The 20,843-nt window shown below is 50.3% G+C and overlaps 1 protein-coding gene across 2 annotated transcripts in view; it reads left to right on the forward strand.

The window, feature by feature from the left end:
• Window positions 1-1,294: 1,294 nt before the first annotated feature.
• Window positions 1,295-20,843, forward strand: part of TMPRSS9 (transmembrane serine protease 9) — a 30,544-nt gene continuing 10,995 nt past the window's right edge. Inside the window, exons 1-9 of one of the 2 annotated variants that reach the window (XM_060145745.1) lie at window positions 1,295-1,436; window positions 4,677-4,804; window positions 8,045-8,112; window positions 8,225-8,404; window positions 9,197-9,234; window positions 11,061-11,174; window positions 12,687-12,858; window positions 18,552-18,826; window positions 20,469-20,605. In XM_060145745.1, coding sequence (XP_060001728.1) covers window positions 1,295-1,436; window positions 4,677-4,804; window positions 8,045-8,112; window positions 8,225-8,404; window positions 9,197-9,234; window positions 11,061-11,174; window positions 12,687-12,858; window positions 18,552-18,826; window positions 20,469-20,605 — 1,254 coding nt within the window. The remainder of the gene's footprint in view (window positions 1,437-4,676; window positions 4,805-8,044; window positions 8,113-8,224; window positions 8,405-9,196; window positions 9,235-11,060; window positions 11,175-12,686; window positions 12,859-18,551; window positions 18,827-20,468; window positions 20,606-20,843) is intronic. The other variant, XM_060145746.1, reaches the window with a different exon arrangement.

Below are 20,843 nucleotides of genomic sequence, written 5' to 3' on the forward strand. Positions count from 1 at the left end.
CTATTCCACAAGCCGTATTCGTTCAACAAATATCTGAGTGTCCTGTGAGTCTTTTGTGATGAGGATTTTCCAGGGGAATGGATGGATGTGGAATCTCAGGGAATAGCTGGTTGCAGAGAGGAGACTCCCTGAGTGTGACAGAGGGCGGTCTGTAGCTGGGGGTGGAAGAGGTCAAGAGGGCTTCCTGAAGGAGGAGGCATTCACCCAGACCAAGAGTGGAGGGGCCGCTTCAGACACCCCATGAGCAGAGATGGAGGGGTGGATGGTGGGGCCTGGAGGGGGGGCGGTCTACCAGACAACCCCCACTTCACCCCAGTCTCACCATGAGAGAAACACGAGACAGATCCCCAAAGAGGGACATTCCGCAAAATATCAAGACTACCCAGGGCATCACAAAGTCCGAGAAACCATCATAGCCCAGAGAGGTCACAAGGACATGTGATGACTGTCACATGGAATCCTGGATGGGGTCCTGGGACAGAAGAGGAAATTAGGGGGAAACTGAGGAAATCTGAATACACTGTGGACTTTGGTTAGTAATAGCGTATCAATATTGGTTCGTTAAGGGACTTCCCTGGTAGTCCAGTGGTTAAGACTCCAACTTCCACTGCAGTGGGGCACGGGTTCGATCTCTGGTCAGGGAACTAAGATCCTGCATGCCGTGCAGCCAAAAAAAAGAAAAAAAAAATGGTTAATTAATTGTGACACACGTACCAGACTTTATATTAGGGACGCTGGGTGTGAATTATGTGGGATCTCTGTGCAATTGTCTCAGTCACCTCAAGCTGCCGGAACAAATAGCATAGACGGAGCAGCTTAAACAGCAGACATTTCTTCTCTCCCACTTTTGGAGGCTGGAGGTCCAAGATCCAGGTGTCGGCGGTGTTGGTTTCTGGTGGGAGCTCCCTTCCTGGCTTGCAGACGGCTGCTTCCGGAAGGAACACAGCCTTCTATTACTTAGAACTCTGACCTCCAGAACCGTCAGATAATAAATCTGTGTTCCTTTAAGCCACTGGTTTGTCTCATTTGTTATAGCAAGTGCCGGAAACTCATACACGCTCTTCCCAGCAAGGGCCCCGTGGGGATCCCGCCTGTGCCAGCCCAGCCAGCAGTCATGCTGAATCCGTTTTTATGTTTTGCGTGGAGCCCCCGACGCCTAGGGCGCTGTTGATGGCTGTCACGTCTGCACAAGGAAGACCCTTGCTTAGGGAAAGAGAAACGCCCCCAGCTCTGACCTCCTTTTTCTCTCTGTTTTCTGCTGGCTTCCAGGTTGCCGTCCCCACGTCTGGGAGCCATGGAGCCCACCGCCGGTGACTTACAGCTGGTGCCCAGGGCAACCAAGGACATCCAGCCTACAGACGCCGCATGCTGCCGGGCAGCCCTCTCGGCCATGGTGGCCACCAGCATCGTCATGGTCACCCTGGGAGTCCTTGTGGGTGAGTGGCCACAGACTTGCACGGGTCCACACGGCAGGCAGCTTGCACTAAGATGCCTGGGAGTGGCTCAAAAGTGTCCCAGAGCAAAGGGCTGAGCATGCAGTACACAGAGGCCACCCAACAGCAAGGCGATGGGACCGGGTTCTGAGTGTGGCTGTGCTTAGTCCTGGGCTGGGCGGTGGGTGCCTGGGTGTCGAGGCAATACCTGCAAATTCAGGTTTCCCACCAGTGGGATTCTTTATTTATTTTAATACCATGTGTTTGATTTTGTTTTTTTAAATATTTATTTATTTGTTATTTGGTTGCGCTGGGTCTTAGTTGCTTAATGAAGACTCACAACCAGGGTGAAATGGAGACCAGTAGGGAAATGAACTTTTAAAAAACCCTTGAGAGGGGCTTCCCTGATGGCACAGTGGTTAAGAATCCGCCTGCCAATGCAGGGGACATGGGTTCGAGCCCTGGCCCAGGAAGATCCCACATGCCACGGAGCAACTAAGCCCGTGCGCCACAACTACTGAGCCCACGCGCCACAACTATTGAAGCCCACCTGCCTAGAGCCCTTGCTCTGCAACAAGAGAAGCCACCGCAATGAGAAGCCCACACACTGCAAAAAAAAGTAGCCCCCGCTTGCCGCAACTAGAGAAAGCCCGCGCACAGCAACGAAGACCCAACGCAACCAAAAATAAAAATAATAAATAAATAAATTTATAAAAATAAAAACCTTGGGCTTCCCTGGTGGCGCAGTGGTTGAGAGTCCACCTGCCGATGCAGGGGACACGGGTTCGTGCCCCGGTCTGGGAAGATCCCACATGCCGCGGAGCGGCTGGGCCCGGGAGCCGTGGCCACCGAGCCTGCGCGTCTGGAGCCTGTGCTCCACAGCGGGAGAGGCCACAACAGTGAGAGGCCCGCGTACCGCCAAAAAAATAAATAAATAAAAAGAAAAAATAAAAGAAAAACCTTGAGAAATTTGAAAAGTCCCCAGAAGTATAAGTGAGCAGTCGTTGACTTTCCCACCTCCCACAGTCAAAAGTGGCTCCCACTTCATGTTTGCTTCTAATGTACGTACATTCGTATTATTTACAATGAAACATACGAAATGATGACCTGTGGTGAATGTTGTGAGGCTGCAGTTATAAAAACACACAAAGGAAGGTCTTTTTATGTCAGTGGAAGGGTCCACAGAGCCCTGCCGCCTGCATAGAATTCCAGGGCTGCCCCACACCTCGACGTGGTAGCCCTGAGCCACAGCGCTGTTTAGACTGAGTCAGCTTAAATTAAATAACAGGTAAAGTCCAGCTCCTCCGTCCCCACCAGCCACGTTTCACGAGTAGTTCGTGGCTCCTGCAGGGGATCCTCAGATCTAGAACCTTCCGTCGTCAGGGGAAGTTCTGCTGGGCAGCCCTGCTCGGGACTGGGCTCCTTCTGAGATGAGCTTGCTAGTTCTGTGTGGGAATGTAAAGGTCACCTTTCGTCCTTGACATGCTCATGGTAACTGGCAGTTTGGGGGGAAAATGCTGTCATATGGCAAAATAATAAGTTGGTAATCCAATGTGGGATGTATATTTTTAAAATATATATATTTAAAATGTATTTTTAAAAATATATTTAAGGGGCTTCCCTGGTGGCGCAGTGGTTGGGAGTCCGCCTGCCGATGCAGGGGACACGGGTTCGTGCCCCGGTCCGGGAAGATCCCACGTGCCGCGGAGCGGCTGGGCCCGTGAGCCATGGCCGCTGAGCCTGCGCGTCCGGAGCCTGTGCTCTGCAACGGGAGAGGCCACAACAGTGAGAGGCCCGCGTACCGCAAAAATATATATATATATATTTAAGAGATATATACTATATTTAAATATATATATTTGTGAATATCTGGAATAAGTCAGAGGCTGGCACGGCTGACAGAGGCCCTCTAGTGGCTGTGGGGTGAAATGCATGAAAATTGGGCTCTGTTGGTGGGTGGGGGGTGGCCGTGTGTTCGTGTGCCCATGTGTCCTCACGCTACGGAGAGACAGGGGACAGTTGCACACCTCCAGTCTAGAAGCACAGCTACATTTTGGGATAACAGGTAGATAGAATCTCCAGCAGGACCTCTGAAACTGAGGAAGGCTCTAAGAAACACTTAAAATTTAAAAACAATTTTTAAATTACAATTCAAATTTGTCCCCTTCCCAGACAGCTCAAAATTTTATTTGGAAGTATAAAATTTTACACGGGCCCTTGCTGGGCTGTTTCTCCAGTTGCCTGGGAGCCCATGGTTATTTCAGAGGGAAAGTGTGAGGCTTATTTGGGGCCCAGAACATAAGCACATGGGTCTACACAGCAGGGTTCTTGTTTTCTTTCTTTTTAGTTCCTTGCATGAGGAAACACACCAATTTTAGAATTACTTTAGACTCTCTATCTATTGAATAAACAAATATCTAAATATCGAGCTGGTTGAATATTCATTCAAATAAATAGAGCTGGGAGCCAGCTTTCACAGTGTAGGTGGCTGCTACTTCTATTTCTTAATTTAAAAATTTTTTTTCAAGTTTTTTGCTTTTTTTCTGGCCATACCACATGGATTGTGGGATCTTAGTTCCCCAACCGGGGATTGGACCCAGGCCCCAGCAGGGAAAGCGCTGAGTCCTAAACACTAGACCACCAGGGAACTCCCTACTTCTAGTCTTTTAATTTTGTAATTATGATCATTTTTGACTGGACCCCTTTGCCAGTCTCACATATTTTCGACAGTTAGAAACACGTGTCTTCATGTATCACGTAGGGTTGTATTCTTTACAACATTGTATGACGGTTCTTCTTTGCTGTTGTGTACTTTTGACAACCGTTGGAAACTATTATTCAGAGGGTGGTGTCATGGGCCGGGGTTCGAGGGTCCTGGCACCCCTGGCTGTGCCCCTGGGGTATTTGGTGCCCCTTCCCAGGGAGAAGGTGGGAATTGTCCCAGAGTCGAGGGAAGGTCTTCCTTCTGAGGCCATTTCAGCCATTTTTGGCTAGGATCCAGTCCTCCCCTTAGGGAAACCTGGGGATGCCTGGGGCTTTGGGTACCTGGGGGCCTTTGGGCGGGTGATGGGTGAGAGCTGATAAGGGAGCACTGTTAATAATCACTCAACCCCCGGGAAGTCAGCCCACCCCTCGTTTGTTGGGGGTGACCACCCCAGGGTGATGGGGGGCCTCAGAGGCCGGCTTGACTGAGCCCTGCCCCTGCAGGTGGGCGCTCTCACGGGGCCCTGGTCTTGTCCGCAGCCTCCCTCTCTACACAGGGTGTCAACGTGGAGCACACAGCCGAGCTGCGAGGGATCCGGTTTGCCCCCAGCTTGCAGCAGGAGACCTCAGACTATTACCGCACGCTGACGCCCACTCTGGAAACGCTGGTGAGGGTTCTGGGAGCCAGGGGGGCCACGTGGGAGGCCAGGGGCTCTGACTGAGGCAGCAGAGCAATGGGAGGCCCAGGCAGCCCCTGAGGTAGGGAGGGGGCCCCATGGGGTGAGCAGGGCAGGGGCTGATGCATTCCAGAATGCAGGGGAGGGTAGCATTCGATGGGAACTGACTGCTGCAGGATCCGTAGGCCACGTTGAAAGGTTGTAAACTGCATTTTGGTAGAGAAATCAGAACCCTCCTACGCGGCTGGTGGGGAATATGAAAAGGGGCAGCCACTGTGGAAAACCGTCTGGCAGTTTCTCCAAACGTTAAAAATGGAGTTACTATCCGACCCAGCAGTTCTGCTCCTGGGTGTCTGCCCCAGAAAAACAAAGCCGTGAGTCCACACAGAAACTTGTACACGAATGTTCATGGCAGCGTGATTCATAACAGCCCCAAAGTGAAAGCAGCCCACATGTCCATCGACAGACGATGGATAAACAACTGTGGTCCCTCCACACGTGGGAGCATCACTCAGTCATGAGAAGGGGTGAAGCCCGACACTCGCTACAACGTGGACGGACCTTGAGAACATGATGCTCAGTGAGAGAAGCCAGACACAGAAGGACACACAGGGTGTGATTCCACTGATGGGAAACGTCCAGAACAGGCAGATCCACAGACACAGACAGTGGGTTCCTCGTTGTCAGGGGCTGGGAAGGAGGTGAGGGAGTGACTGCTGATGGGAATGGGGCTTCTTTTGGGGTCATGAGAATGTTTTAAAATTGTGATGAGGTTGTACAACTCTGTGAATATACTAAAACCCATCTAATTGTACACTTGTAGAAGGTGAGTTTTTATGGTAGGTGACTTTTAAAACATAGTTTAAAATTTTATCCTAAGGGAAAGAGAAAGGTGACTAGGTAAGGATTCATTTTAAATGTGTGATAAGATGTGAGAGAAGCAGGGGGACAGTTAGGAGTCACCATCGTCTAGACCAGGAGTCAGCAAACTTTCCCCGTAATAGGGCCAGATGGTCAATATTTTTGGCTTTTGGGGGCCAGAGAGTCTGTCTTGACTGCTGGGCCTTGTGTTGTAGCCTGAAAGCCACCATAGATGACATGGATGAGTGGGTGTGGCCGTGTGCCAATAAACCTTTATTTATGGACACTGAAATTTGCATTTCATACCATTTTCATGCACCGTGAAATATTTTTCTTTTGTTTTTTTTTTACATTTAAAAATGTAAAAACCATTCTTGTCCATGATCTTTGCAAAAACAGCCAGTGATTCTAATTCAGCACATGGGCCGTATTGCTAATCTCAATCCCGTATCTTAAAGCAGCAAGGTCCAGTAGAAATGTAACAGAAGCCCCATGGGTAATTTAACATTCTCTGGTAGCCACTTTTTAAAAAAAAAAGTAAAAAGAATCAGGTAAGGTTATTTTTAATAATACATTTTATTTAACCCAGAATATCCAAAATGTTATCATTTCAACATGTCATCAACCTATATAAAGCAGGTATTAATGAGATATTTTACATTCTTTCCTTTGTATTGAGGCTTCCAACCCTGGTGTGTCTTTTTTTTTTTAAGTTTATTTATTTTTTGGCTGCCTTGTATCTTTGTTGCTGCAAGCGGGCTTTCTCTAGTTGCGGTGTGTGGGCTTCTCATTGCGGTGGCTTCTCGTTGCAGAGCACCGGCTCTAGGCGCGCAGGCTTCAGTAGCTGTTGAACCCGTGTCCCCTGCATTGGCAGGTGGATTCTTAACCACTGCGTCACCAGGGAAGTCCCCCAAACCTGGCGTGTCTTTTACACTCACATCTCAGGGTGGATACTGAGCTTCCACTGGGAAAACTCCATCCCTACTTAGAATTTGTAACGTTTACAGACCCAAGATGCTCCAGATATACTTAAGAATTTTCCAGTGACTGAATCAAGTATCCGTTTTGAAATTGAAGCGTGAATTCATTAAAATTGAACAAAATGTGAAAATCAGTTCCTCTGCGGCACCAGCCACATTTCAAATGCTCAGTTTCTACATATGGCCGGCGGCTGCCATATGGGGTGAGGCAGGTGCAGAACATTTTGGAAATTTGTGGAATGTTCTACAGGACAGTGCAGGTCTGGGTGTGGGCTATGGGGATGTGGTCTCAGAGGGTGCGGTTCAGAGAAGCAAATTGGATTGAGGGTGTTTTAGATGAGCGGATGAACGGGCGTGACTGTGCATCACGTGTGTTTAGGGAGCGAGGATGGTGACCATAGGATTTAGCACCTAAGCAGGACATTCTGCCAGGGGACAGGGACGCTGTCAGTGACTACATTGGGAGAGCAGATGAACGGGGTTACACGGTCACCCTACGTGTGGGTGACGTGAGCTGCCGAGGGGAGAGATGTGGGCCCTTCGGTGCCCAAACCGAGACAATCCTAGGAGACGCGGACAGTGGTCACCCTAACAGCACATGAGGGACGAGGACCTTCCTGATAGCATCTGCTTGCACAAAGTGGGCTCAGCCACAGAGGTTTTTTTTAATGTAAAATTCACCTAAAACATAAAATTATCCTTTTCTTTATTATTATTTTTTTCTTTTGGCCACGCTGTGTAGCTTGTGGGATCTTAGTTTCTCAACCTGGGATTGAACCCGGGCCCCCGGCAGTGAAAGCGCCGAGTCCTAACCACTGGACCACCAGGGAATTCCCTAAAATTATCCACTTTTAAAGTGACTGATTCAGTGGCATTTAGTACATTCACAAAGCTGTGCAACCATCACCTCTAATTCCAGAACCTTCCATCACCCAAAAAGGAAACCCCACCCTCATCAGCAGTCACCCCCTCCCCCTCTCCCGCAGCCCCTGACAACCAGGAACCCACGCTCCGTGTCTACGGATCTGCCTGTTCTGGACGTTTCCCATCCATGGAATCACACCCTGTGTGTCATTCTGTGTCTGGCTTCTCTCACTGAGCATCGTGTTCGCAGGGTCCGTCCACGTTGTAGGAGTGTCAGGGCTTCACCTCTTTTCATGGCTGAGTGATGCTCTCGTGTGTGGAGGGACCACGTGGGATTTCTCCATCATCTGTTGGCGGAGCTATATTTTCATAGGCACGACTTCGAGATGCCTGTCCTGTCTCTTAGTTCTGTGAGTTGGCCGCACACATGGAGTTGAAGAGGAGATGCTTTTCCACCCCCTTCCCAGCTGTCCCCCCCAGGAGTCTCCGCAGAGTCTCACATTTGCCACTGTTGTTTCTGTTGTAGTTTGTCAGCAGCTTTCGGGAGACAGAGTTGGAGGCCAGCTGTGTGGGCTGCACAGTGCTCAGTTACTGGTGAGTTGGGGCCTCCTTGGAGGTGGAGGAAGCTTGGTGGTTGCCTGAGAGACTGCAGAAGATTCCAGCCAAGAGGCGCCCTCCCTCTCAAGGGCCAGTGTCCTCCCCGCAGGGCGGGCAACGCCAGCATCCTGGTGCGTTTTCGGCTGCACTTTATGCAGCCGGCCCTGTGGACACCGAGCCTGGGCCTGGAGGAGGAGCTGCTGCAGCGGGGACTCCGAGAGAGGCTGCAGGGCCGCGGCATCCCCCTGGCCCCCTACGGCACCATCGTGTCCGCCCAGCTCACAGGCGAGTGGCCCCAGAGACAGGGCGACGTTGGGAGGGGCTGGAGGGACATGCTGGGGAAGGGGAGCCAAGTGAAAGTCGCATTAAACTCGAGGTTTTCCATAATCGCCCCCGTGGTGACAAGGAAACATATACCCATTGCTTTACCCTCTATGGTCTAGACCAGGGGGCGGCAACCTATAAATATTTTCATCTTTGCCACCCATTGGGTCTCTGTCCAGATGGCTCAACTCAGCTATTATAGCACAAAAGCAGCAAAGACACTATATAAACAAACGGACACCACTGTGTATCAATAAAACTTTATTTACAAAAACAAGTGGTGGGCCGGATTTGGCTCCTGGCCCCTGGTATAGAAATAAGGGTAAATGTTATGCTCTAAAATTCTAAGATTGCTGTGCGTTGTGATTTGAGAACCAGGCATGAGGTCAGACTGCTCAGATTTTAAAATTGTTGCCTTGACCTTGCCCTGCAGGACATTTACAGTCCCCTCTCCACCACTCCCGACACACTCAGTGAGTCTCAGTAACCTCGCCAGCACTAAGAGAGCTTTCTGAGGGGGTGGAAGTGTTTTGGGTCGGTGCCATCCACTCTGGCAGCCACCTGCCCCACGCGGCTGTTGAGCTCTTATCGTGAGGAATGGAATATTTCATCTGATTTCATCTTTGCTGATTTAAGTCAGAATTTAAGTGGATCCCAGGTGGACAGCACAGACCACTGCTTTGCAATACGATGTTGACAGAGAACCTCAATGCTTGCTAAATGAGCTTATATCTCTTCTCCGTTTTGCCGCAGGAAGCCAGAAAGAGCTGCTGACAGAAAGAGACTTAAAATCAGGTATGTTTTGTTGAATGGATAAAGAAGATGTGGTATATATGTGTACAATGGGATACTACTCAGCCATAAAAAAGGATGAAATAATGCCATTTAAAGCAACATGGATGGACCTAGAGATTATTATACTAAATGAAGTAAGTCAGAGAAAGATAAGTATCACTTATATGTGAAATCTAAAATATGACACAAATGAACCTATCTACAAAACATAAACAGATTCACAGACATAGAGAATAGACTTGTGGTTGCCAAGGGGGAGGGGGGTGGGGGAGGGAAGGATTGGGAGTTTGGGATTAGCAGATGCAAATTATTACATATAGGATGGATAAACAACAAGGTCCTACTGTATAGCACAGGGAATTATATTCAATATCCTGTGATAAACCATAATGGAAAAGAATATGAAAAAGAATGTATATCTGTGTGAGCAGACAATTTAAAAGTGAGGCACTTTGAATTATTCAGAGCCAAGCATGATTAAGAGGAGGCATTATTGTTTTTGTTTTGTTTTTAAGTGATGGAAAGTTGTTATTAAAAGAAAAGACAAAAAACAATTTGGGGGAAAAAAAGAAAAAAGAGTAGATATCACCTGGAATCTCATTGCTTTTACTATTTTGGTGACTTTCCTCCCAGACGGCTCATGACACATCTACAGATACATTTATTTAGCTTTACATCAATGGTTCCCAACTAGGGGTGATCCTGCCCCCCCAGGGGACACAGGGTGATGTCTGGGGACATCTGTGGTTGTCACGATGGGGGGTGCTCTTGGCATTCAGTGAGTGGGGCCGGGGTGCTTCTCAACATCCCACAGTGCCCAGGACAGCCCCCACAGATAATGGGCCCAAATGTGAACCTACACTTCAGTGGCAAATTTTATGTTATGTGTACTTTATTACAATTTTAAAAATTAATTTCACCTATTTCTTACTTTAAAAAAAAAATTCTTTATTTATTTCGTTGCACCAGGTCCTAGTTGCAGCAGGCAGGCTCATTAGTTGTGGCTTGCCGGCTCCTTAGTTGCGGCACGTGAGCTCCCTAATTGCGGCTCACTGGCTCCTTAGTTGTGGCTTGTGAACTCTTAGTTGTGGCATGCATGTGGGACCTAGTTCCCTGACCAGGGATTTAACGCGGGTCCCCTGCACTAGGAGCTCAGAGTCTTATCCACTGAGCCACCAGGAAAGTCCCCCTATTTCTTACTTTTTAAAAACATGGTGGGACTTCCCCAGTGGTGCAGTGGTGGAGAATCCTCCTGCCAATGTAGGGGACACAGGTTCGATCCCTGGTCCGGGAAGATCCCACATGCCGCGGAGCAACTAAGCCCGTGTGCCACAACTACTGAGCCTGCGCTCTAGAGCCCATGAGCCACAACTACTGAGCCCGTGTGCCGCAACTACTGAAGCCCACGTGCCTAGAGCCCGTGCTCCGCAACAAGAGAAGCCACCACAATGAGAAGCACACACACCACAACAAAGATTAGCGCCCTCTCGCCGCAACTAGAGAAAGCCCGCACGCAGCAAGGAAGACCTAACGCAGCCAAAAAATAAATTAATTAAAATAAATTAATAAATAAATAAAACGTGGCTGATAGAAACGTAAAAGTACATACATGACACATATACGCTTAGGTTCCATAGCCCTGGCCCCGGTGCTGACTAGCATTCTCATGTGTTACATCTCTGTACTAATTCTGAGAAAATTATTTCAGAAACATTCAGAGAAAAGGAAGCAGAGAAGAGATGGCTTCCACGCTCTAGAGTTTCCGCGTGGAGAGCAGGCGGGAGAGATGGAGTGAGGTCAGGAACGCGGTTCTTGTCTGCCCTCAGGTCACTGTCCAGGGAATGCCTTTTCCTGCGGGAACAGCCAGTGTGTGACAAAGGTGAACCCGGAGTGTGATGACACGGCGGACTGCTCTGATGGCTCCGATGAGGCCCACTGTGGTCAGTCTGCCTGTCTGGCCTGTTTTCTGGGCTATGTCCTCTTTCCAGGTTCAAGTGCTGGCTCTCTGGCCCACTGTGCCCATCACACACAGACACGTGGTCCCGGCATTCACTGGAGTGGGGCAGAGAAAGGGAGTGGGCACCTGTGATATGACAGGAAACCTGAGCGGCAAGCAGAGAAGGGAGACCTTGAGGTGTGTGGAGTGGAGAGCCTCGGGTGAGAAGGAGAAAAAAATCAGGTCAAACCGTGGGAAGCCTTGAATGCCAGGAACTAGGGGTCTGTCCTATAGGTAGTGGGGAGTCACCAAAAGGATTTGAGCAAGGGAAAATTACAATTGAAATGCTGTAAGAGTAGTCAACATTTTTCTAGCAATGCTAGTCCATGCAGTAAGGTGAGAACAGTGGTTTAAATGTTGGAAAGGAAGAAGGAAAACTATCATAATTTGAATCTGATTCTCTAAATGAATCAATAAATTAACTGAAAGGATATCAGAAAAATAAGACAGTTCAACAATAAGGGGAAGATAAGATAAATACACATAAAGGAAGCTCTTGTTTTGCTTTATACAATTAATAACAGGTTAGAAGATATAATGGAAAAGATCATAGTCTTGATTAATAGCAACACAAAATAAAATAAACTTGTGTCCTCTATATAATAATAATTATCTAGAATTACAAACCATTGCTGAAGGACATAAAAGCAGACTAAACAGAGAGACACGGCATCCTATGAAAAGATGGACATATAAAGATTTTGAAACTTGCAAAATACACGGTGAGGGAGACATTCATAGCGTCTGGTACCTGGCTGCGGAGGATGATATAGAGGTTGATTGAAATTGACAGGTGTGGTCGGGGGGTCCCCAAGACTCCTTCAGATTCAGTGATTCACGAGAAGGAGTCACAGAACTCAGTAAAGCTGTTATATGCGTAGTTATGGCTTATTACAGTGAAAGGATACAGATGAAAATCAGCAAAGCAAAAGGTGCAAAGTCCAGGAGAGACCAAGCTCAAGCAAGCTTCCAGTTATCCTCTCCCGGTGGAGTCATGTGGACAGCGCTTAACTCATTCTCCCAGCACCATATGTGATAACACACTCAAAGTACTTCCAACCAGGGGAGCTCACCCAAGGCTTGGTGTCCAGGGTTTGTGTTGGGGGTTGGTCACATAGGTACGTAGCATCCATATAGCTAACTTTAGGGTATGATTGTCCTAGAGGTGCTGAATCACAGGACCTCAGGCTGAGTGGATTAAACAACAGAAATGTATTCTCTCCCAGCTCTGGAGGCTAGAAGTCCGAGATCAAGGTGTCCGCAGGGTCGGTTCCTTCTGAGGCCGTGAGGGAGGATCTGTTCCATGTGGTCTCCCAGCTTCTGGTGGTTTGCTGGCATCTTTGGCATTCTTTGAATGCGGTGGCCATGGGGACAACAGACTGCAGACAGACGTGCCAGGAACGTGGCCACACTCCTGCCTTCTTGGGGGTCCTGGATAGTGATCTCTGTCTTGCAGACTGTGGATTGCAGCCTGGCTGGAGGACAGCCGGCAGGATTGTGGGCGGTGTGGAGGCATCCCCGGGGGAGTTCCCTTGGCAAGTCAGCCTCCGAGAAAACAACGAACACTTCTGTGGGGCCGCCGTCATTGGCGCCAGGTGGCTCGTGTCTGCTGCCCACTGCTTCAATGAGTGAGTGCACGTCCCTGAGGGCTCAGAGCCCACCCCACCCCTGTATCCCACCTACCTTCCACTCTGGGAATGCCACCTTTCCTGGGTGTCTTCAGAGCCCCTTGGAACTTATTTCCTTCCTTCCTTCCTTCCTTCCTTCCTTCCTTCCTTCCTTCCTTCCTTCCTTCCTCCCTCCCTCCCTCCCTCCCTCCCTCCCTCCCTCCCTCCCTCCCTCCCTCCTTCCCTCCTTCCTTCCCTCTCCTTTTTAAAAGATATTTATTTATTTATTTATTTGGCTGTGTCGGGTCTTCGTTGCGGCACGTGGGAACTTTTGTTGCGGAGCGCGGGCTCTTCGTTGCGGCGTGCAGGCTCTCTAGATGTGGCGCGTGGGTTTAGTTGCCCCGTGGCATGTGGGATCTTAGTTCCCTGACCAGGGATTGAACCCATGTCCCCTGCATTGGAAGGCAGATTCTTAACCACTGGACCACCAGGGAAGTCCCTCCCTCTCTTTTCTTTTTGTTAAATCTGAATGCATTAATTTTTTAAAATTGTGGCAAAATATATATAACATAAATTTACCATTTTCAAGTGCACAGCTCGTTGGCATTAGGCACACTCACATTGTTGGGCAACCATCCCCAACATCATCTCCAGAACTTTCTCATCCTCCCAAACTGAAACTCTATCCCTTTTAAACCGACTCCCCAGCCCCTCCCCCAGCCCCTGGCCCCACCATCTACTTCCTGTCTCTGTGGATCTGACGCCTCCAGGGACCTCCTGTGAGTCGAATCAGACAGTACTTGTCCTTTTGTGACTGACATTTCACTTAACCTGTTTTCAAGGTTCGTCCACGTTGTAGTGTGTGTCACTGCTTCTTTCCCTTTCATGGCCAAATAATATTCCAGTGTGTGGATGGACATGTGTTTATTCTTTCATCCATCGACGGACACTTGGGTTGTGTCCACCTTTTGGCTATTGTGAATAATGCTGCTGTGAACATGGGTGTGCAGGTATCTGAGTCACTACTTTCAGTTGCTTTGGGTATAAACTCAGAGGTGGAATTGCTGGGTCACATGGTGATTCTGTGTTTACCCTTTTGAGGAAACACCATCCCGTTTTCCACAGCAGCTGCCCCATTTTCCATTCCCACCAGCAGTGCACAAGGGTTCCAATTTCTCCACATCCTTGAGAAGTTCCTTTGACATTTATTGTAAAGCTGGTTTGGTGGTGCTGAGTTCTTTTAGCTTTTGCTTGTGTGTAAAGCTTTTGATCTCTCCATCAAATCTGAATGAGACGAGGCTTCCCTGGTGGCGCAGTGGTTGAGAGTCCGCCTGCCGATGCAGGGGACGCGGGCTCGTGCCCCGGTCCGGGAAGACCCCACGTGCCGTGGAGCGGCTGGGCCCGTGAGCCATGGCCGCTGAGCCTGCGCGTCCGGAGCCTGTGCTCCACAACGGGAGAGGCCACAACAGTGAGAGGCCCATGTACCAGAAAAAAAAAAAAAAAAAATCTGAATGAGAGCCTTGCTGCATAGAGTATTCTTGGTTGTAGGCTTTTCCCTTTCATCACTTTAAATACATCATGCCACTCCCTTCTGGCCTGCAGAGTTTCTGCTGAAAAGTCAGCTGATAGTCTTACAGGAGTTCCCTTGTATGTTATTTGTTCCTGCTCCCTTGCTGCTTTTAATATTCTCTCTCTAACTTTTGTTTTTGATTATGATGTGTCTTGGTTTGTTACTATTTGGGTTAACCCCGTATGGGACCCTCTGTGCTTCCTGGACTTGGCTGGCTGTTTCCTTTCCCAAGTTAGGGAGGTCTTCCGCTGTTATCTCTTCACATATTTTCTCAGGCCCTTTCTCTCTGTCTTCTCCTTCTGGGACCCCTATAATGTGAATAGTAGCATGATGGATGTTGTCCTAGTGTCTGTTAAACTGTCCTCATTCCTTTTCATTGTTTTTTTCTTTTTTCTTTTGGGGGCAGTGATGTCCACTACTCCGTCTTCCAGCTCACCGATCTGTTCTTCTGCCTCATTTAGTCTCCTTTTGATTCCTTCTGCTGTGTGTTTCATTTCAGTTATCGTATTCTTCATCTCTGTTTGGTGGTTCTTTATATTTTCTCTTTGTTTAAAATGTCTCACTTCTTACTCCGTGCATCCGCTCCTCTCCTGAGTTCTACGATCGTCTTTACGATCACTACCCTGAACTCTCTCTCAGGTAGGTTGCCTCTCTCTACCTCACTTAGTTCTTCTCCTGGGGGTTTATCTTGTTCCTTTGTCTGGAACATGTTCCTCTGTCACCTCATTTTGTCTGAGTTACTGTTTGTATTTGTATGTGTATGGTAGGTTCGTTGTTTCTCAACCTTGGAGGAGTGGCTTCTGGAGGACACGTCCTATGCACCCCCGCAGTGCACTCCCCACTCATCACCCAAGCTCCATGCTCTAGGGGTTCCCTCTAAGAGGGCTGCGTGGGTCCTTCTGTCGTCGCAGGCTGACTGTGTGGGCGGTCTGCTAGGCTTGGTTGGCTGCCAGGCCCCGTCTTATGTGGACGCTGCTGGCTGCGGTTTAGTGGGGCTTGGTCACGAGGTGGCCGGTTGTGGGATCCTTGGGGGCCTGGGGTTAGTGCCCGACTCCTGGCAGGGAGAGCTGGTTCCTGGGGTCTGCCTGCAGGGCCCAGGGATCCCAGAGCTCGTTTCAGAGCATTGGTGGTGGTGGGGGGGGAAGGGGCGGGTTTCGGCTACAGTGGGGTATGGGTTCTGGAGCGTCCCAGAGGTGGCCTTGGCTTACTGGTGGGCGGGGCTAGGGTCTGGCCTTCAATGCGGGATCATGGTTTTCTTGCATCTGGTGTCCGCCCACTGGTGGGCGGAGCTGGGTCTTGGCCCTCTGGTGGGCAGGGCTGTGTCTAGGGGCAGCTGTGGGCTCAGGGGGGGTCTAAGGCAGCCTGTCTGCTGATGGGTGGGGCTGTGTCCCCGCCCAGTTAGTTGATTGGCCTGGGGCGTCCCAGCGCTAGCGCCTGTGGGCTATTGGGGGTGGGCCCGGGTCTCCGCACTAAAGAACCAAAATGGCGGCCGCCAACATTACGTCCCCAGGGCGACCCATTGCTGCCCGCGCGTTGCCTCCCCAGGAGACCCTCCGAGAGCAGCAGGTAGGTTTGGTCCAGGCTTCTATCAGATGACTGCTTCTGCCCTGGGTCCCAGTGCACGTGGGATTCTCTGTGTGTCCTTTAAGAGTGAAGCCTCTATTTCCCCCAGTCCTGTGGGGCTCCTGCGACTAGCTCTGTGGGCCTCTGAAGCCCAATGCTCTGGGGGACCCTCTTCCTGGTGCTGGACCCCCAGGCTGGGGAGCCTGACGTGGGACTCAGAACTCTCGCTCCTGTGGGAAAACCTCTGCAACGTGATTCTCCTCCAGTCCGTGGGTCCCCCACCGGGGGCCACGGGGTTTGATCATATCGTGAGTCCACCCTTCTCATTTTGTTGCGGTTCCTTCTCTCTGTCTTCGGTTGGAGAAGATCTTTTCTGGTAGGTTCCAGTCTTTTTCATCGATGGTGGTTCTGCAGGTAGTTGTGATTTGGGTGTGCTCCTGAGAGGAGGTGAGCTCAGGGTCTTTCTACTCCGCCATCTTGGCCGATCTCCCAGTCTCTCCACATCCTGGCCATTACTTGTCACTTTGTTTGTTTTTAATAATAGCCATCCTAATGGGTGTGCAGTAATGTCTCACTGTGGCTTTGATTTGCGTTTCCCTAATGATTAGTGATGTTGAGCATCTTTTCATGTGCTTATTGGCCATTTGTGTGACATTTGTGTGACATTGCTCCATCTTCTTGGGAGCAATGCCCAGTTTTTTGTTTGTTTGGCTGTGTTGTGTCTTCGTTGCCGAGTGCAGGCTTTCTCTAGTTGTGGCGAGCGGGGGCTATTCTTTGTTGCAGTGCACAGGCTTCTCATTGCAGTGGCTTCTCTTGTTACGGAGCACAAGTTCTAGGCGTGTGGCCTTCAGTAGTTGCAGCACGCGGGCTCAGTAGTTGCGGCACGCAGGCCCTAGAGCACGCAGGCTTCAGTAGTTGTGGCGCACGGGCTTCAGTAGTTGTGGCTCACAGGCTCTAGAACACAGGCTCAGTAGTTGTGGCGCACGGGCTTAGTTGCTCCGCGGCATGTGGGATCTTCCTGGACCAGGGGTCGAACCCCTGTCCCCTGCATTGGCAGGTGGATTCTTAACCACTGCGCCACCAGGGAAGTTCCTTTGCCCAGCTTTTTTTTTTTTTTGCGGTACGCGGGCCTCTCACCGCTGTGGCCTCTCCCGTTGCGGAGCACAGGCTCCGGACGCGCAGGCTCAGCAGCCATGGCTCACGGGCCCAGCCGCTCTGCGGCATGTGGGATCTTCCCGGACCGGGGCACGAACCCGTGTCCCCCGCATCGGCAGGCGGACTCTCAACCACTGTGCCACCAGGGAAGCCCTGCCCAGTTTTGAACTGGGTTGTTTTTTGTTGTTGAGGATGGTCAGAATCTTTAACAATGAGAGTGGCCAATCAGAATGGAGCTCACCAAAGGTGGAAGAAGGTTCTGGAAGCCTCTGGCAGTGCCAGGCATTGCTATTTGGTTATTTCCATCTGAGGAGTCCTCGGGGACAGGACAGGGCAACAGGAAGCATGGGTTCCCCTGGGAAACCATTACCTACGAATTGCCCCAGGGTCACTAATGGAACAGCCTGCTGGGAATCCCAGGGAAACCTGCCCCAGGAAATGACGGTCTGGTGGACACAGGTCACATAAGCAGTGACATTCAGGGCAAGAAGCGTTGCTTTTTTATCGTTTTAAATTTCGTTTCTCTTAATATTTTATTATGAATATATTTAAGTAGAAAAGATGAAAAAATAGGACAACAAACACCCCTATGCCAGTATCTGATTTCAAAAGTTATTACTATTTCACTGTATTCGTTTTTTCTCCCACTCTCTCCATCTATCTGCATCTGTAATTATTCACACACACATTCATACATATATATCTTTGCCAAACCATTTGAAATTAAGTAGAGAACATCATGACACACGGCCTCCAAATCTCCCGCATGCATTTGTGCACATAGAGAAAAGAGTCTCTCACATACCCACATACCACTATCACACCCAAGAAAATTAAAAACAGCCACGCAATGTTGTCTAGTAGCCAGTCCGTATTCAAGGCCTCACTCGCCTCACCCTAATCCCAGCCGTGTTGGATCCTGTCTTTGTTTAAAATACTGATAATTCGTGCACGTTTTGTTTTTTTGGTGTTTTTTTTTTTTGCAATCATTCTGATTTTTGACAATGTTGCATGAAAATATTATTATTCTTATTTGCTGCATTGGGTCTTTGTTGCTGCGCTCAGGCTTTCTCTAGTTGCGGCGAGTGGGGGCTACTCTTCGTTGTGGTGCGCGGCTTCTCAGCGCGGTGGCTTCTTTTGTTGCGGAGCACGTGCTCTAGGCGCGCAGGCTTCAGTAGTTGTGGCGCACGGGCTTAGTTGCTCTGCGGCATGTGGGATCTTCCCGGCCCAGGGCTCGAACCCGTGTCCCCTGCATTGGCAGGCGGATTCTTAACCACTGCGAAACCAGGCAAGTCCGAAAATATCATTATTAGTCTCGATGGCTGAGTTTTGGGGCGCCTCCTTAACACTTGCCCGCTGGGTGAGTGCCTCACCCTCTGGCCCCATCCTCAGTGGGCCTCTGAGCGGGGGTTTGTCTGCCCTGCAGATTCCAAGACCCCACCGAGTGGGTGGCTTACGCGGGCAGCACCTACCTCAGCGGCTCGGAGGCCAGCACGGTGCGGGCCCGAGTGGCCCGGATCATCACGCACCCCTTCTACAACTCTGACACGGCTGACTTCGACGTGGCGGTGCTCGAGCTGGGTGGCCCCCTGCCCTTCAGCAGGCATGTGCAGCCCGTGTGCCTCCCAGCCGCCGTGCACGTCTTCCCGCCCCGGAAGAAGTGTCTGATCTCGGGCTGGGGCTACCTCAAGGAGGATTTCCGTAAGCACCATACCGCCCGCAGCCTCTCCAGGCAGCCAGCAAAGCCCAGCCAAGCAAGCAACACACAGTCCGGCCTCATTAGCCGCGGATTCTGTATTTGCGAATTCGCCTACTCGCTAAAATTCATTTGTCTCCCCAAGTGGATACTCGTGGGGGGAATCTGTGATTGTTCCCCGTTGTGCAATTTGAGTCGTTCCCAGCTGAGGTGGAGCTGGGCAATACCCTGCCTCTTGGTTCAGCTCAGACTGGAAACCAGTGTCCTTTTCGTGGTCTATTTACTGCCACTTTTTTTTTCCTGCATTTTTGTGCTTTTTGTGGCAGGTTTCACAAAATCTAAACAGGCCCCAAGCGTAGAGCTGAAGTGCTGGCTAGTGTCCTAAGTGCAGGAGGGCTGGGATGTGCCTAATGGGCAGAAAGTATGTGTGTTAGATGAGCTTCGTTCAGGCAAGAGTTACAGCGCTGTGGGCTGTGAGCTCAGTGTTTACGAATCAACAGTGTATGTTAAGTGAAGTGTCTTTAAGCAGAAACACATGTACCATCATGAGGTTATGTACCTACGGATCGGCTGTGACCGGAGGCTCTCAGGAACCTGACCCCGTGTAACCCCCGGAGCAGTGGGGCAGTGTTCACTGATTCAGTGTTTGGGTAATTTTATAAAACAGAACTGCCTCATATCGACTGTAACCTGATGGTGATAAATGCTGGGAAGGAAACCAGTAGGAAAAATGAGTTGGGGGCGGGGACAGCTTTAGGAAAGGGCCTGAGATGGTGACACTTCAGCTAAGACCAGGCTTCCTACTCCAGGGACTGGGCAGGAAGCAAATCAGACAGAAAGCCCTGTTCACATGGAGCCCCCAGTCCAGACCAGCGCCTCCCAATAAAACTTCCCTCAGTGGTGGACACAAGCCACATCTGTGCCATCCACAACGGGGGCCAGCAGCCCTAGGACACGGGCTAGCGCTACCAAGAAACTGAGTTTTACATTTCACTTCATTGTAATGAATTTCCATCTGCATTTAAATAGCCTCACGTGGGCAGTGGCTACCATACCCAGACAGAACAATTCCAGGGGGCAGTAGATAATGAACAAGATAAGTGGCAAATGGTGATGTACAGAATGGAGAAAAATAAGGCCGGGGTTGGGGGGGGGGGCTGCAATTTAAAATAGGAGATGAGAGGAGGAAGGCGGACAGATTCTGCAGGGACAAGCACTCTAGGCAGCCAGAACGGCATGTGCAAAGGGCCTGGGGTGCCAGGGTAGGTGGTCCAAGCTTGGGTATTTGGATTGAGCTGGGTGGGTGTGTGGGGGGGACACCCTGGAGCATTTGAGGAAAAGGTTACGTAATCTGATTTAATGTTTAGCCAAGATAGGGCTACGGCTGGACTAAGAAAAGATTCCAGCAGGTAAGGGGGAGCTCAGGGCGGGCAGGTTTGGGGAGGGGAGGGGAGGAGCCTAGTCTTGCCACTTAGCTGTCCAGGCCGAGAGGGTGGTCAGTGGGCATTGATGGACCTGGCTCATTTCTGATCTAGGGCTGCAGCAGCTCCACTGCAGCTGGGGAAACAGAAGCTGAGCCTCCTGGCTCGGGGTGGCTGCCAGGGTCCTGGAGTGCTCACCCTGCTTGTCTCTCCCCATGCTGGGCAGTGGTCAAGCCGGAGATGCTGCAGAAAGCCACCGTGGAGCTGCTGGACCAGGCCCTGTGCGCCAGCCTGTATGGCCACTCGCTCACCGACAGGATGCTGTGTGCCGGCTACCTAGATGGGAAGGTGGATTCCTGCCAGGTGAGCCCGGTGCCTGGGAAAGAAGCCAGAGGCCCCAGACGACGCCTTGCCAGCCCGAGGTGGCTGGGAAAGGCCCCCAGGTTTCCGCCCGAGGTTCCCCTCTCCCCGCAAGGGGGAGTCTTCTGTTGCTGGTCCACCACCTAAATTTCCTCTGCTTGGTTTGTCACATGGCTGTGGATTTCCTTTTTCTTTTAATTTATATCTTTGCTTTCCTTTCTAAGGCCTGGTGGGTGGGGAG

The sequence above is a fragment of the Lagenorhynchus albirostris genome, chromosome 3 (assembly GCF_949774975.1).
Source record: "Lagenorhynchus albirostris chromosome 3, mLagAlb1.1, whole genome shotgun sequence".
Lineage (NCBI taxonomy): Eukaryota > Metazoa > Chordata > Mammalia > Artiodactyla > Delphinidae > Lagenorhynchus > Lagenorhynchus albirostris.